Below are 16493 nucleotides of genomic sequence, written 5' to 3' on the forward strand. Positions count from 1 at the left end.
GCCAAGGAATGGCTGGAGCCATCAGAAGCCAGAAGATACCAGAACAATCCTCCCCTACGGCCTCAGGAGAGCATGGCCCTGCCCACACCTTGGTTTCAGACCTCCGGTATGCCGGCTCTGACCGAATGAAGTCGTGTTGTTTAGGTCACCCCACTTGTGGTCTTTTGAAAGAGCTGCTCTAGGACACACAGCCACTGCCCTTCTGCATGGCTGGGGTGCAGTGATGAGTGAACCTCATGCCCGTCCCCCCTCGTTCTGTGTGCCCCTCGAGCTATAGACGAGTCACTTATGCATTTACTCATTAGGGATTATTCACGTAAAGCACTCTTTAATATTTTCAAATCAAGCACAGACCAAGCCCCTTTTAAAATTCAGTCTTGTCCTCAGCAATGTGGACCGTGCAGCCCAAGTTTGCTATGGGAACTGTGGCTGCTTTTTAACACCCTCTGAAATCGGTGCAAAACCAGCCAGCTGAGTGCTCGCTGCCGCCCCCAAATCACCGGGCTCACCTCCTGGGACCCCGGCGCAAGCCAATTAGGATAGGAGATATGACTGCTTTTCTGTTGCTTTTTTGTCCCCAAAAGAATGACCTCCAAAGACCTAATGTTTTGCTGCCTCCACCTCCTCCCCTTTTCACTCGGCCCCATGTTTGTCATGATCTTTGAAAAAAACACTCCTCGTGGAGCGGGGTGTGGACCTCTCTGAGCCTTCATTTTCCTCTCTAAAATGAGGATCACCACAGCCACCGAACAGACGTGCTCCAAAGGCTAGATATGAGAAGGGCACCTATTTGTAATGCCATTTCTAGGAAAAACCCAGAATAGGCCCATCCACGGGGATAGAAAGCAGATTAGTGGTTGCTGGGGTTTGAGAGGAGAGAATGGAGAGTGACCACTGATGCGTACAGAGCCTCCTTTTGGGGTGATAAGAACATTCTGGAGCCAGACAGTGGTAAGAGCTGCGTGGCCTGAGGATGGCCTACACGCTACTGAATTTTAATTTTAACTTGTAGGCTTTACAAGGGTTAAAACGATGAGTTGTACGTTGGGTTTATTTCACCAAAATTTATTTTTTCATTGGATAAGAAGCGTCTGCCTGGGGTAAGGGACACCTTATCTCCACTCTCTGAACCTGTTTCCTCATCTGCAGAAGGGGGGCATGGACAGAACCTATGCCCTGGGTAGTAGTGAGACCACGCCCGCTGGTCCACAGACGTGATGGCACATGGAAGGCACCGACAGGCCGCTCCCTTTGGGACGGCTACAAGGACTCAGCAGCCGCTGATCTGGAGATGGTCCCTGCTGGGTGTCTGCGCTCAGTCGAGAAAATCAAGCATCCTTCCCCCTTAAGATCCCAGGCAGGCTCCCTACGGGGCGGGCCTGTGTGGGCTGTCTCTGGCATCCTGACTCACGGTAACACGTAAAGGTTGGAGCAGATCATATTTTAAACCCCAGAAGCTCGCTCTGAGCAGTTGGGCGCTCTGGATGTAATTCTGCAGGTAATTTGAACGAGGCTATCTAATTTCAAATGTCCCTGCTCTTACGAGTGCAAAAGCAGCATAATTTTTAATTAGTGGGTAAACAGTAAATAATGGATGGCGGTAAGTGGACACTGCTGTTAATTAAAAATCCATGGTTGATAAAAATCAATTTGGCCCGTGCTTTGAACTCAGTCTAACAGGTCCCTGTGAAAAGTTGTGCAATTGGCCTGCGGTACCATCTGCTTTCAGATGTTCCTTTAGCTGAGACTGTTTGGGGCGGGGAAGGGGGGCCAACTGGGGGGGGGGTTAAGAAAAGGGGAGAGAAAGAAAAAAATTAAAAAACTACTTCAAAAGCTACAACAGAACAACTTGCCCGGGTTCATTTGTAACTGGTTAATTTAATTTTTGCAACCTTTAAACTGAAGCTCTGCAAACGGCCAAGAGGCCAAGGCCGGCTCCGCTCTGGTCCTTCCACAAAGGCCTCCAGTTGTGTTTTGCATTTTGTGTGTCCGTTGTGGATACAGCGAGATTTCGTGTCGTCTCCTGACTTCATTAAATCCTAATTTCACACTGAAAAACAAAACAGACGAAAACACCCTCCGCAGGAACATGCCATCTGAGAATTCAAAGCAAAAAAGCAATATCTAGGGCTTTCTCGGTGCTTCAGGGAGTACAGGGGGAGAAGGCCTGTTGTGCTTTCAACAGAAAACATTTCCTCAAGAAACAGAGCTTTGTGGAAACAATGTCAATAGACTTTTCAGAGCCCGTTTGCTCTTTTTTTCTGAGATACCATCTCGATCTTCCAACCAGGCAAGTAACACTGACCCCTTTGCTCCTTTTCTTCCCTCTGCGTCTCCGAATCAACATTCCCCAAATCGAAACATTCGGCTAGGTTTCCTTGACACTGATGGTGTTCGCGTGAACCCGCAGAACTGAATCCAGGGGACCCCGTGTCTCCCAAGGAGGGGGCTTGCAGGAGCACGAGAAGGTTGGAGAAGCTGACTCGGAGGCGGCCCTGGCTCGGGTTCCCTGACAGGGCCATGCTGGCCATCTGGCCCGATTTCAGTGCCTGTCCACACGCCACAAGGTCCTGCTTCTGGTCCTCAAGAAATGAGATGTGCCCAAGATACTGCGGAACTACCCGCAAGCTTCTTTCTCAAGACTCCCCTTGCCACGTGCTCCCCGTGAGCTCCCCGCAGAGTGGCCCTGTGTCGTCTGGGGCCAGGCCAGCCCCGGCTGACTGGCTGGTGGTTTTCGTTTCTCCTATTTGGCTGGTTAAAGCCAGGGAGGACACAGCAGGAATACAGCAAGACCCTGAGTTGCACCAGCACGTCACGTGCATGAATGCACGCTTGCCCATTCATTCATTCATTCATTCATTCATTCATTCAGCAAATTCATCCCCCACAAGTCTTCAAAAAAGCCCCTTCCCCCTGGCTGTGACGGAAGATGGCCAACGGTGGAACCATCAGGACGGTCTGACCATCTGAGCTTTGTCCTTTGTCACATCTGAGTAGCATCTGGGGTCCCCCAGGCTGTCTCTCTGTCCCAGAAAGGAAACGAACGCTCACGGCCGTCTCCAAGTGTCGTCGCGAAGATCAGGCAGCCGCTAAAACCCGTGGGATGGATACACGGTTTACAGGACCAGTGGCTGCCGTCCCTGCTGTGGCAGGTCCCACCTGCGCTTTCCCTGTGTCTGTAGGTCTCTGGGGACCCGATGAGTCTCCACAGGAGCCTCCGGGCCTCCAGGAGGGGAGGGATCTACTCTGCCTCATTTTTCGGAGAAGCTGTCTGGGGCCACCCGCCCCATCAGACAGCTGCCGAGGGACAGTGTGGGGACCTCACGCCTCCCCAGGCCTTCTCTGGTGGCGCCGGGAAGCTGCGGTGTGCGGTGGAGAAGGGGGCAGAGTGTACCTTTCACGTGCTTCTCCATGCAGCCCACAAGGCTTCCTGGGCGCCCCCCCGGGGCCCCTCTGGGCCTGTGTCACCAAGCCGGCCCCCGAGCACTTGGCCCACAGGCTCGGCGGGAGGAAGCGTCTTTGGCAGGCCTGCGGCAGGGGCAGCCAGGAGGTCGAGGCCGTCCCTCAGGACAGCCTGTTGCTGTAATATTTGGACCTCGCTGGCCGCCAGGCTTCCCACACATCCCGCCATCTGGGCTCTGTCAAGCCCAGCCCTCTGAGTGGAGATGACGGTTTCTGGGGAAATCGCTGCTCTTTAGCAGCTGAAGGCCCTGGTGCTCTCGCCTTGGGGCATCACGTAGAAGAGACCGGGCGCACTCCCAAGGCTGCGCCTGGCTTGTCTCCATGAGATGAGCACATGTGGGGTCACTCAGGAGGGTGTGAGGCCCCGGCTGCTCACGGCCGTCCTCCCTGTGCCTCTGAGTCCTCCCTGCCCCCGCCCCCTGCCAGCTGCACACATCAGCCCCGCTACCCACCACATGCTTCCCGGGCACCTGCTAAGGGCCAGGTGTGGGCCTGGGGCCCGTGCTGCACAGGCGGGCAGCACACGGGCCTGGCACCAAGGAGGGACCGTTCCACGAGCGGCCTCCAGAGGCTGGCGGCAGTTCTGGTCTGTTCCGCCGGGCAGAGGTCAAGGAGAACCTAGGCTCTCTGGGGCGGTGGGGGGCGGGGAGGAGTCCCACTGCCCCAGCACCTTGGGCTGAGTCTAGAGGCCCCTTGTCCCGGAGTGTGGAGTCCTTCAGTCACCACATGTCAGTGCCTGGCTGCACAGCAGCTCAGGAGCCTGGGGTCGTGCCCCTCCATGGTGGAGACGCGGCTGACAACTCCAGGCGCTGACCCAGGCACCCAGACTCAGGTGTGGCTGAGGCGGAGCTGGATGCCCGGGGCAGGGCCACGGCGCAGGGGGCGGCAGACCCCGGCTGGCCTCTGACCCCGCTGTGGCCCAGGATGGCTGGGGAGGGCAGGCAGAGTCTCTGGAGCACGTCAGGACCCCTAACTCCTCTCTGTCTGCTTTGCAGCCCGCACCACAGAGGCGACTGGGACTGCCGGGGGTGGCCGTCTACACTGGGAACCCCGCTGCCAACAGCCCGCGCCCAGCAGAGCCCCCGTCACTGTGCTGCTGCCCCCACGCCTCAACGGGCCCTGGGTCTCTACCGGGTAAGACCCTGAGGTCACCCTGATCACAGGCCCCCGGGCAGGGAGACTGCACCCACTCTGGGCCTCAGTGTCCACACAACCCGATTCAACCGGTCGTCCAAGACGCCTGCTACCTGCCAAACGTGTGGCCCTGCTGACCCCCCTCCACAGTACGAGCCTGGTGGGCGGAACATGTCCCAGTCGCACGCAGCCATGGATGAAATCCATGTGTGCGACATACTGAGCACCCAGGCTACAGGACTTACTGAGTGCCCAGTAGAAATGGGGGAGCCACTGTGGGGACAGGCAGCAGACATGCGGACCCAAAAGTAAGTGTGGTGAACCTGAGATGGGGCTAAGCTCTGCCACGAAGGACATGGAGCCACGGATGTGAGAGCCAGCAACCCGGGGGGGCTTCTCAGAGGTGGCAATGTTCCGCTGAGAGCTGAAAGAAGAATCAGCCATCCAGAGACCCAGGGGAGGAGCCAGGCAGAGGGAGAAGCTGGTGCAAAGCTCCTGAGACAGGACGAGGCAGAGGAGAGGGTGGAGAGGGCCCAGGCATCCTGCTTGTCTGTCGAATTTTCTTCCTAACCGGACAGGCTTGCCTGACATTTCAGAGGCCCTGTTAGCTGTTTCGGGCAATGGGATTTGTGCTCTAACCCTCATCCATGGGGCACAGACGCTACTACAGCTGTCTAAGTCTGTCTAAGGAGAGGGAGAAGGGCGGCCGTGGCCTCCTCCACACCTAGTACATCCTTTCCTCCCCCGCCACCCCCTGGGGGCTAGTCCTATTCTGCAGTCAGGGACTGGCCTCTCCACGTCCTCCATGTACCTCCTGGGGTCAGGGAGAAACTCAACTGCCAAACATCTGTTAGCACTCTGTTAGTGAGGGAGGGGACGTGAGCACTACTAAGCCACTTTGGATGCATTCCCAGGCTCTGTCCCCATCCTGACTCCACAGTCCAGGTGAGATCCAGGCGCCACTGGTGTGGGTCACCCCAAGACAGAACTGGGCTGTGGGGAAGGTCAGAACTGGATCCAGGCTCCTTTTGCCCTGAGATAACAGTGTTCCAGGACAGTTCTTCTAGAAACTTCTAGAACTGTCTTCCTAGAAAGTTCCTCCTCATGTTCTCCACACAGGCTTTGCTGCTTCCTGGAGGCAATGCAGGGAATGGTCTAGAGTCTGGGGCCCACTGAGGTTGTTCACTGTGACCTGCTGCGTCCCGTTAGGCAAATCTCTTGCCCCAGCCCTGTCCGAGACGCAGGTGAGAACAGGACTTTGGCTCCCCGCTCATGTGTGTGAGTCACATCCCTCCGTCTTCAACAACCTCCTGTACTGGCGATTCTTTACCACTTTTTTTTTTACACCAGCTTGCTTTCGTTTACCTAAATATATTCATTTATTTTTCCAGCTTTATTGGGGCATAATTGGTAAACAGTAAACTGTACACATTTACAGCGTACTGCAATTATTTTTAAAGGAAGCGTAGTATCATCCCGGAGAGGGAGGGCAGAACCACCTGCCATAAATAGGAGGTAACTGTAAAAAAGAAAGTCAATGAAAACAAAACAACATAATTAGATTCTCACTAGATTCGTTGCCTGCCTTGGGCCCTGAGTCCGTTTTCTTGGGGAGAGAAGGGAGGTTGGCGTTACAGACACGTTAGCTCCAACAGAGACTTTCTCCTTAACATAATCAGAAAGATTGGAAGAAAAGAAAAAGGAACTGTTTTCGTGCTGGGTAAGAACACGTTTCTTTCGCTCCATCCGTCTTGCTATGAAAACTACTACGAGAGTTCACAGCAGTGTGCGAAGAGGGCCCTGCCCCCTGTTTCCCCCTAGAACTCACCCAGCCGCCCCCCTGTCTGTGCCCTCAACGCAGACTCAGAGGCTCTCCTTCCCCCAAACCCGGCTGTGGCCGTGGATCTGGGAGTCATTCAGCTTCCCTTTGTGCCCAACCCCACGTGCTTGCTTTACCACCAGCAGAAGTGATCCTGGGGGCCAGGTCTGGCCCACCACCTGTTTTGTAAATAAAGTTTTATTGGCACACAGCTATGCCCCACCTCACCCCATTTACTTATTGTCCCTGGCTGCTTTAGCGTGAGAGACCAGCTCACGCACCCAAACAGAAATACTTGTTACCTGACCCTTTACAGAAAAAGTTTGGTGATCCCTGGTTTAGATCGACAAACCCGTCACAGGCACGAATGGAACTTGGTCAGGGAAGTCAACCGACCGAAGGGGAGACCGGAAATGACTGCGCATTAGCCACGATTCCCTCCATGAGGCCCCGGGGAGGGTCTGCTCTGAGCCAGGGGCCGAGGATCTACTGGGGCAAGAACAGGGAGGCCACTGCCTGCTGGGGCTCATGGAATAGGGCCCCCCAAATAATGCAAAAGAGCCCGTTTCCTAGGCACCTCCTGGGCACCACCACATTCTTCATGTTTCCTGGAGACCCTGACTGTGGGTCTGATGCCTCCGTGTCACAGAGGAAGGAGCTGGGCATTACCCCAGCCGCTGAGGGACAGGAATGGGATTTGAACCTGGGTCCTCTGGCTGCAGAGTCTGTGTACTTCTTGGGCCACAAGAGGCCCAAGTATACCTTGGTATCCACAGGTATGAGGACCCATGCCGTGAGGGAGGGTGACAGCTAAAGGGGGCAGTTAGGATTGGAGGAAGCAGAAGGAGGCTTTTGTGGAGGCCACAAGGCAAGTGAAAGGCCCTCGGCCCCAAAGGGGGTGGCTGAGACCAATTAGGGAAACCGAGGCTTGTCAGGGCCCAGCTCTGGACTGAGGTCTGAAATAGAGGCTGTGGGAGCAGAGTCCAGCCTGGAGGGAGAGGGGCTCACCATGTAGGGTCTTCCTGCTCTGCCCAACACCTGTCTCTCTCTCTCTCTCTCTCTGACAGCTGTGAGGTGCGCCCGGGACCGGAGTTCCTCACCCGCTCCTACACCTTCTACCCTAACCGCCTCTTCCGAGCCTACCAGTTCTACTACAGGGACCCTTTCTGCCGGGAGCCTGCCCACTCCCTGCTCATCAAGGGCAAAGTCCGCCTGCGCCGGGCCTCCTGGGTCACCAGAGGGGCCACTGAGGCCGACTACCACCTGCACAAGGTGGGCATCGTCTTTCACAGCCGCCATGGCCTGCTCGATGTCACCGGGAGTCTCAACCAGACCCGGGTGGGCCAGGACTGTGCCCGGCGGCTGCCCCCAGCCCGGGCCTGGCTGCCCGGGGCCCTGTACGAGCTGCTGAGCGCCCGGGCCAAGCAGGACTGCACAGAAGCCCTGGGCTTCACCATGCACGAGCTCAGCCTGGTCCGCATGCTGCGGCACCTGCAACCGCAGGCTCGGGCTGGGCCCCGGCTGGTGGAGGAGCTCTACCTGGGGGACATCCACACCGACCGAGGGGAGAGGTGGCACTACCGGCCCACGGGCTACCAGCGCCCGCTGCAGAGTGCCCTGGTGAGTCTGGGGCCCTGGGAGGGCGAGCTCTGGGCCCCAACCCAGCGGGCCCTCTACGGTCTAGTCCCTGCCTCAGACCCTCTCCGTACCCCCTTGCTGGCCTGCTGGCCTCAGGGCATTTGCACATGCTGTTCCCTCTGCTTGAGACAGGTCTGTACAGGGCTGGCTTTTTCCAAAGGAACCGCTGCTCAGCTTGTCTGTGCCTGGTCCTCCTGACATCCTTCTTGTGGTCCCCACAGGGTCCTCTTCTGCTTGTGCTGGGCACTTGGGCAAGTGTGTCTCCGTTCTCAGATCAGCTGTCCCCACCAATGCCCACTCTGCACATTTTCCAGCACTCAGCTTCCCGGGGCTGCATGGTTGGTTGACTTGTTAATTGCCACCTTCTCTAGCAGTAGACTCTGCATGGGTGGGGCTCTGTCCTCTCCTGGGTCCCTGCACACGGCCCAGGGTCTGGCACACAGTGGGGGCCAATAAAGCTTAGTGAATGAATGCAGGAGAGGTCAGTCCCTCCTCCAGGGCTCTGCTGGATGGCCACAGAACCCAGAGAAGGTGACCCCAAGAGCCCCACGTGCACCTGTTTGGTGTCTGGAGCCAGAGATGCTGAGTGTACCCATTTACACTAATGCCGGGTAAAGCAGCACTCCTCAGCCCCTGTTCTCAAGATGCCATTACCTGGGCATCTTCTGAGAATGCAGAGTCAGGTCCTGGGGGGTCTGGGGTGGGGCCTAGGACTCTGCATTTCCAACAGGCTCCCAGATGGCCCACGGACTGTCCTCTGGGCAGAAGGCCGTCCTGTGAGGGGAGATGTACTTCCCCTAACCCAGCTCCAGTGTGAATTTCACTTGAGGTCCTTAACCTAGATTTTAAATTAAGTGATCACAGCACACTGCCCCCATTTGGGGGAGACCTGGTAGCCCTTCTCTGCCTGACGAGCACACAGGCAGAAAGAATCTGCTCTTCACATGTGTGAGATGTACTCTGGGCACGTGGCATAGAGCCTGGCCCTCGAGGCATGAAGGCTCAGGACTTCTCCAGTGCAGCTGGTTGAAGACTTGGGACCACCACACCACCCCCACCCCCAGGAAAATGTTTGCAGAAGCATCAAATAGCGAATTTAAACAGAAACCAATTCTATTAAAACAGCTACCCAAGTCTTACAGCATTAATTTGTGACACAGGAACCTTTATTCTCCCTAATTGAGCGCAAATATGTTCCCAGTATCTGCAACATTGTTACTAGGAGACAGGAAACAAAGCCAGAGGTTCCAGAAATTGCAGGGCTCCCTTGCCTACACCCACAATTACAAGTTAACTTTTATCAGTTGGAGTTTCTTGAAACTTGAAGTCAAGGTAGGATGCCATGAGGAGATGTCTCTACTAGGTAACCCAGGAATATTTTTCAAAAGTGAGAATGAAGAGACTGGAGGCATGAGTTCAGGAGCCCCTATCAAGTGAGCCCTTGGGCAACCCTCAGGTCATTCAGCAAGTATTGAGTGCCTACTGTGTACTCAGTACTCAAAGAACTAAACCAGATGGGCAATTTCTCACCTCTGGGAGCAGCTACTTGTCAAAGGACCCCAAAGAAGCGTCCTAGGGATGAGCCCCGCTGCCCTCTTCTCCTCTCCCACCCCCTCCTCTGGGGAGCAGAGAAGAAGCACAGAAATCCTCATAATCAGAAAATCAGCCTGAGTTATTTCCATGACCTCAAAATTATGCTCTTTTTGGCAACCAGTGTTCTAGGCAGGTCTGACGTTAATCCTACTTAGGAGAAGGTGCCGGCAGTGGGGGGATGACAGACAACCCCCCTCCCCATTAGGAGGGCAAACTGCTCAGAACATGGACAGGATGGCCCCCTGGGGCACAGCAGATGACAGTTGTCCTGTCTCCCCAGGCAGGGCTGTGGGGCTGGAGACCTCTGCGCTCCTGCTGCCTCACCAGCCAGCGCGGCTGACGCAGCCCAGCCCGTGATGGCGCAGAGCAGGAAAGTGGGCAGAGACGAGCAGAGCCAGATGTGCGCACATTAAATTAAATACCTGCTCAGCAACTGCCCCCGCCCCACCCGGGGAAAAAAAAAAAAGGAGAGAGAGAGAGACACACAATTTCAAAGAAGAAAATGCTGCATATAAACCTCCAAGTAACGAATCAGTCGTTACCTTATGCTCTCCAGGGTCTGAGCCTTGTCCATGACCCAAACCAGATGGTAAACATGAACATTTTTAGAAGTTAATTTAAAACCAATTTGATCCCCAAATTCATTGCCTGGATGTAGAATCCTAATCAATCAGCCAACACTCAACCAAAATCATCTAAGCCTGGTGTCACCTCTGGGGGTTAATTAGAAACTGTTATGTGCTGTTCGAGAAATAACTTTATGTAACAGGTTTGAACCAGTAAGAGTTTGGCTCCCGCGCAAGTGTGAATTCTGCTGGCTGGGGCCTTGCTTATTAACACATGCATCTCCGGATCCCTGCAGAATGACGCCAGAAGGGGTCTTCGTTTTTCATCCCCTTCGAACCCATCGGAGGAGGAGATGCCTGTTCTCGCATCTCTCACCTGAATGGCTCACTAGCTCTCAGTTTGTTTCTGTTATGCAGAAAGCCACTTGCCCTGCCCCAACGACCAACTAGGATCTCAAATGTCCTGCCTGCAGGAGAGGGCGAGGCGGGGAAGGCAGCCCTGGTATTATTTTGATGTAAGGCTTTCTGCTCTGTCAATACACATCAGCGTGACAACAGTCGGAATGTGGGTTAAAATGCCTAAATTAGACTCCGATCAGCCGGACTTCCAATTACCAGCACTCCAGCTTACCACCCAGCCGGCTCATTTCTTCCCATCACACTTTTGGACCCATTTACTAGCATTTCCAAGTGCCTTCGAGGCTTCTGTCCTCGAGTCAAAATCCCCCAAACCAAAAATAATATAATCTTCCATATTATGGAAATCAAGGCAGTTTAGGTTTATCACAGACACAAATAAGAGCTGAATATGTGACAAACTGAAAAAGAAAACAAATAGTTTCTTAGTCCTCTGATAGTTCCTTTCTAGACAAAAAGTCCTGAACGCCACTTGTCTGGCATAAAACTCACCCAACAGCAATCTGCAGAAATCTTTTGTTTTTTGCAAGGAAAAGAAATAACGGAGCTGTTTCCAGGCTGGGCTCTCCAAATGCCCCCCCTTTGCCCTTGCCGTCCTGCCTGCGCCCCTGGCCTGAGGTTTCCTTCTCGAATGGCAAAAGCAGGGGACGCCTGCTAGTTCCCACATCAACCTTGCTTAGACAAGCCATTGTTCCCAGGGCTTTTACCTTTCAGAGTGATGCTCTGGACTGAACTCTGGGCAAGAGCACCCTTTCAAAACACAAAACAAAACAAAAACAAACAAAACAAAAAAACCACACCAAGGTGTCTCTATCTGGTTCCTTTTTGGCCTCCGTTGAGCTTTTTCCCTCCAAAATGCAGACTGACTACGCCCACACACTTTGGTTTGGTATCTGTTCCCCGTTGTCTTGCTTCATGGTGAGCCCAGCTCCATGACTCCGGAAAGCACGGACAACTGTAAATAAGGCCACAGAGAAGGCAAAGCAATGCACAGCCTGGGACAACAGGGACCAAGGTCCAGCTGGCCACTGGAGGGCGGCTGGTTTCCCCCATTATAAATAACACTACAGTGAACATCTCTGTGCGCCATCTCTTTCCCACGGCCTCCTCAGGGAAGACTCTAGCGGGGGCAGGCACATGTGCAGGGGTATTTAAATGGGACTTTGTCCCTGTTACCATGTGCACTCTCCAAGGCAGTGAGGGAACAACGCTCACCTTCCCCAGGACAGGTTCTTGGAGCTAGAAGAGCCTCTCTTCTCCACCCAAGGTGGGGAAGGCACCTCTGTGAGAGCACGGAAGCTCTCAGTATGGAGGGGATGCGGAAGGGGCACCAGGAGGCACGTTCTAGCCTGTGTCCACCACTTCGGGCTGGAGACGTGGCAGGCTGCCAGGCCCACTGAAGCCCGGCATCTTCCGCCCGGACACGTAACACCTGCCTGAGGAGGGCTGAGCCCAACACCTGGCGCTTGGGCTCAGGGGAAGGGGGAGTCACAGTGGACCAGGAGAAGGGAGATAAACTTGAACAGTCGAATCCCAGGACCAAGCAAGATAGGCGTGGAAAAGGTCCCTTCCAAACCCCAAGGCCTTTCTCCTTCATCCATCCACCCATTCATCCCATCAGCATGGGGTTACTATGAGCTAGGCCCTGTGCCAGGCCCAGGGGCTGGGAGAAGTAGCCACAGGGGCCTCCCGGCTTGGGGAGCCTACCATCCAGCGAGGCAGAGGGATGGACAGAAGAGGAGGCGGGAAGGGACAGGTCCGTGATCTGCAGAGCTCTTGCTAAGACCTCATTGAGCCAAGACCCAGACCAGAAGGAGCCCACCAGACACCATGTGGGGGGATTTCCAGGTAGAGGGCCAGCAGGTGCACAGGCCCAGAAGAGGGAGGGGTTCCCTGAGATCCAACAAGAGCAAAGTGGCCACTGCGGTGGGAGGCAGGGAGTGACCCACGGGCGGGACCCCGCAATACCCCCACCCCCGGCCGCACCCCGACTGCTACCGCAGCTTGGACGATCGCTGTCCTGTTTCTGTTTGTCTCCTGACAGCACCACGCCCGCCCCTGCCCGGCGTGCAGCCTCATCGCGCGCTCTGACGAGCACCACCCGCCCGTGCTGCCCCCCCAGGCGGCCCTGCCCCTGCGCCTGGGGGGCCGGTGGGTCAGCCCCGGGTGCGAGGTGCGCCCCGCCGTGCTCTTCCTCACCAGGCTCTTCACCTTCCACGGGCACAACCGCTCCTGGGAAGGGTATTATCGCCACTTCTCAGACCCCGCCTGCCGCCAGCCCACCTTCACGGTCTACGCCGCGGGCCACTACACCAGGGGCAGGCCCTCCAGCAAGGTCCTCGGCGGCACCGAACTGGTGTTTCAGGTCACCCGGGCCCGAGTGACTCCCATGGACCAGGTCACCACGGCCATGCTCAACTTCTCTGAACCGAGCAGCTGCGGGGGCCCGGGGGCCTGGTCCCTGGGAACCGAGCGGGACGTCACAGCCACCAACGGGTGTCTTCCGCTGGGCATCAGACTCCCCCACGTGGAGTACGAGCTTTTCAAGATGGAGCTAGACCCCCTCGGGCAAAGTCTGCTCTTCATCGGACAAAGGCCCACGGACGGGTCAAGTCCCGACACCCCGGAGAAGCGCCCCACGTCCTACCAAGCGCCCCTGGTGCTCTGCGACGGGGTGGCCGAGGCGGTGTCTGGACCCCTGCAGCACAGACCTCAGCCGAAGCCCTTCCGTGGTGGGGGCCCGTGTCCTCCAGCGGCCCCTCTCCCAGTCCTGCCCCTGGCTCTAGGGCTGGCCTTCCTCAAGGGGCTCTGAAATCGGTCTCTGAGCTCTAGACCGCCACTTGGGACACTCGGGGCCCCGTGGCCTCCCTCCGGGCGCAGACTCCTCTTCCGTCGGAGAGAAGGGCCCGCTCTACCCTCCGCTCGGCTGTGGATCCTCCCCGCCCACTGCTGTCCACCAGCCTTGGGCCCCACAGTGCTCAGCCCCCGAGTCCCACGGCACCTGCAAGGTCTGCCCTTGAGGGCTGGCCGTGCACCTGGGCGTGGCCATGGCCAGGGCTCTGCGGCTCTAAATGCGAGCTCCTGGTTTTCCGGGGCGGTTGGAGGACAGCAGCCCCTTCTCCCACCCCGTCCTTGGCGTTTTTGGAACGGGAGCGAGGCCCTGCACGGGGAGGCCACCGCCGCTCTGCTGAGCCTGTGGATTCTTATTTTAAAGATTATTAGTTTGAATTTAGCAATACAAACTCAAACCAGGGCTATGAATTAAAGATGCTGCTTCGGGCTTTCGGTGCTTGGCGGCTTTCTGGAAGAGCGCCTGTCTCTTCAGGGCGACTCGGCTTTCCTGGGTTTGACTGTGCGTCGGCGAGTCAAGCCTGGAGCTGTCGACACCGCACGCAGCTGAATCCGGCCCTCCCGGGCCAGGATGCGAAGGAAGCCGCCCGTTGGGGCCCACAAGGGCGCCCGCCTCGCCCACACCCGGCTGGCTGCTGGGGGCAGGTCTGTGGAGGAGCGCAGCACCTGCCGCCTTCAGAAAGTAATTAATACTAACGACAGCGGTGACACTAAGGTGCTCCGTAATCAGCCTTGTACAGGCGTCCTCTGTTTTCAGGATTCTCTGCACTCAACTGACGAGGAGGCAGAGACCTCTGAACGGGTCTTTGGAACCACCCTAAGGAGAGGTTGGGGTCAACCAGGCTGCACGGCAACCTCTGGAGGGGGACACAGCCTGCTCGCCCCTGTGCTAAGGTGCCGATGTCCTCCTCTGCTAGGAGGGGGCTGTCATCCAGGTGGGGGACAGGCTGTGCCTCTGCAGGGACCCTGCCCGTGTTCCCGAGGCCTCATCTGCACGCTGCGCAATTGACTGGGATCCTCATGGGCTTGAGGGTTTGGGGGACTCTGTGCCTAGGACTCGCCCCTCCTTTCTCCCCCGGATCCCTATCTCTGGCTCTTATCACTGATCTTGAACAATTGTCTGTGAGGTTAACGGGGCTTTCAGAGGGAAGCCCTGGTCCTCCATTAGACTGTGTGGGGTTCCATCAGCCCACTGAAATGGCTCCAACTTACCTACCCGTTGTTCTTGAAAAGAAGAAAGACCCACCAAGTTAATATTCTCTGTAGGTCTCAGAGAGCTACGTGTGTTCCCGGAGTATTTACTGAAGTACAAGAAATAATTAGATTATTTACGGTCTCCGACTGCGCCGGGTGGGGGTGCGGTTCCCGGTGGGGCCGAGGGTGGGGGTGGGGGTGTGGCCGGGGCTCGGCAAGTCTAGTGTCTGAGGCTCCAGGCGACCGTGACGCCATTTGTCATCAAATTTGAATCTTTTAATAAAATTAAACAGCCTGAAAAATGTTCTTGCCGGTTATTAAAGTCAACCAAGGGGATTACGGTTCCAAAGAAAGGAAGTGAAATGTCTTCCAGGGAATGTGTGAAAGAGAATAAAACCAGTGGAGGTAAACCCCGGCTCTCTGTTACACCCCTTCGGTTCAGGCGACTGCCCTGCCCTGTTGCAAATTCTCTGGAAACTTCCGATGCACTGGGAAGAAAATCCCTGCTCCTGGGTCAGTGCTGTCTGCAAGGTCAGTGCTGTCTGTGCCTCCCCCGACACAGGCCGCACCGGCCTTCCTTCTGGCTCTGGATTGCAACAAACTATTTCCCTACCTCCGGGCCTTTGCATGTGTCACTGCTGCTTCTCATCCCCCAGATGCTCAGAAGCTTGACCTTTTCAAGTCTCAGACCAGATGTCACCTGCTTAGGGAGGTCAGCCATCAGTACCCCAAAATGGCAGCCTCCCTTCCCCTTCTGTCCTTCTGTCTGTCCACCCATCCCATCATGAGGACCCTTCTTTCTTTTTTTTTTTTCCAATTTATTTATTTTCAGAAAAACAGTATTCATTATTTTTTCACCACACCCAGTGCTCCATGCAAGCCGTGCCCTCTATAATACCCACCACCAGGTACCCCAACCTCCCACCCCCCCGCCACTTCAAACCCCTCAGATTGTTTTTCAGAGTCCATAGTCTCTCATGGTTCATCTCCCCTTCCAATTTACCCAAAAGCACATACCCTCCCCAATGTCCATAACCCTACCCCTCTTCTCGCAACCCCCCTCCCCCCAGCAACCCACAGTTTGTTTCGTGAGATTAAGAGTCACTTATGGTTTGTCTCCCTCCCTATCCCATCTTGTTTCATGGATTCTCCTCCTACCCACTTAAGCCCCCATGTTGCATCACCACTTCCTCATATCAGGGAGATCATATGATATTTGTCTTTCTCCGCTTGACTTATTTTGCTAAGCATGATACGCTCTAGTTCCATCCATGTTGTCGCAAATGGCAAGATTTCGTTTCTTTTGATGGCTGCATAGTATTCCATTGTGTATATATACCACATCTTCTTGATCCATTCATCTGTTGATGGACATCTAGGTTCTTTCCATAGTTTAGGACCCTTCTTTCTAACGCTTACTGCTCACCGTCGGAGATGACCTCATCGGTTCTTGTTTATTCTCTGCCTCCTCTACCACACCCGTATGCTCGTGCAACAGGGAAGGACCAAGTCAGTCTCTGCCATCTTCTCCAGAAGAGCTTGCACATTCTCAGAACCACAGTCGAGGAAACAAATGTTTACGGTCCCAGTTAATCCTCACACCAAGACCCACGACGAGGACACAGGCACATGGCTGGCATAGTACCCCTCCAGGCGCAGCAGGGCGGGTGGGTGGGGCACCCCAGAAGGTGAAGGGTGTATCTCTGCTCTTGGGGATGCTAAAGGCTCACAGAGGAGAATGGGCTTTGCCCAAGGTCGCCAGCAGCCGGGCCCCAGACCCTAAGGGCTGCACATCTGTCCTGGGGTGTCCTTCCAGGGTT

General features: G+C 55.6%; 1 protein-coding gene across 1 annotated transcript; it reads left to right on the top strand.

The window, feature by feature from the left end:
* Positions 1-2929: 2929 nt before the first annotated feature.
* Positions 2930-13441, top strand: APCDD1L (APC down-regulated 1 like). Its single transcript, XM_044262576.1, has 5 exons — positions 2930-2956; positions 3183-3390; positions 4458-4596; positions 7483-8035; positions 12674-13441. Exons 1-5 carry the CDS (start codon positions 2930-2932, stop codon positions 13439-13441), a joined length of 1695 nt encoding a protein of 564 aa, XP_044118511.1.
* Positions 13442-16493: the final 3052 nt, after the last annotated feature.

The sequence above is a fragment of the Neovison vison genome, chromosome 8 (assembly GCF_020171115.1).
Source record: "Neovison vison isolate M4711 chromosome 8, ASM_NN_V1, whole genome shotgun sequence".
Lineage (NCBI taxonomy): Eukaryota > Metazoa > Chordata > Mammalia > Carnivora > Mustelidae > Neogale > Neogale vison.

Bases quoted from the DNA above. Each gene is read 5' to 3' on its own strand.
- APCDD1L (XM_044262576.1), top strand. From the start codon at position 2,930: ATGGCCAACGGTGGAACCATCAGGACG. The intron at 3,391-4,457 runs GTACCTTTCACG...TCTGCTTTGCAG, and splicing joins GGTGGAGAAGGGGGCAGAGT to CCCGCACCACAGAGGCGACT. The intron at 8,036-12,673 runs GTGAGTCTGGGG...GTCTCCTGACAG, and splicing joins GCCCGCTGCAGAGTGCCCTG to CACCACGCCCGCCCCTGCCC.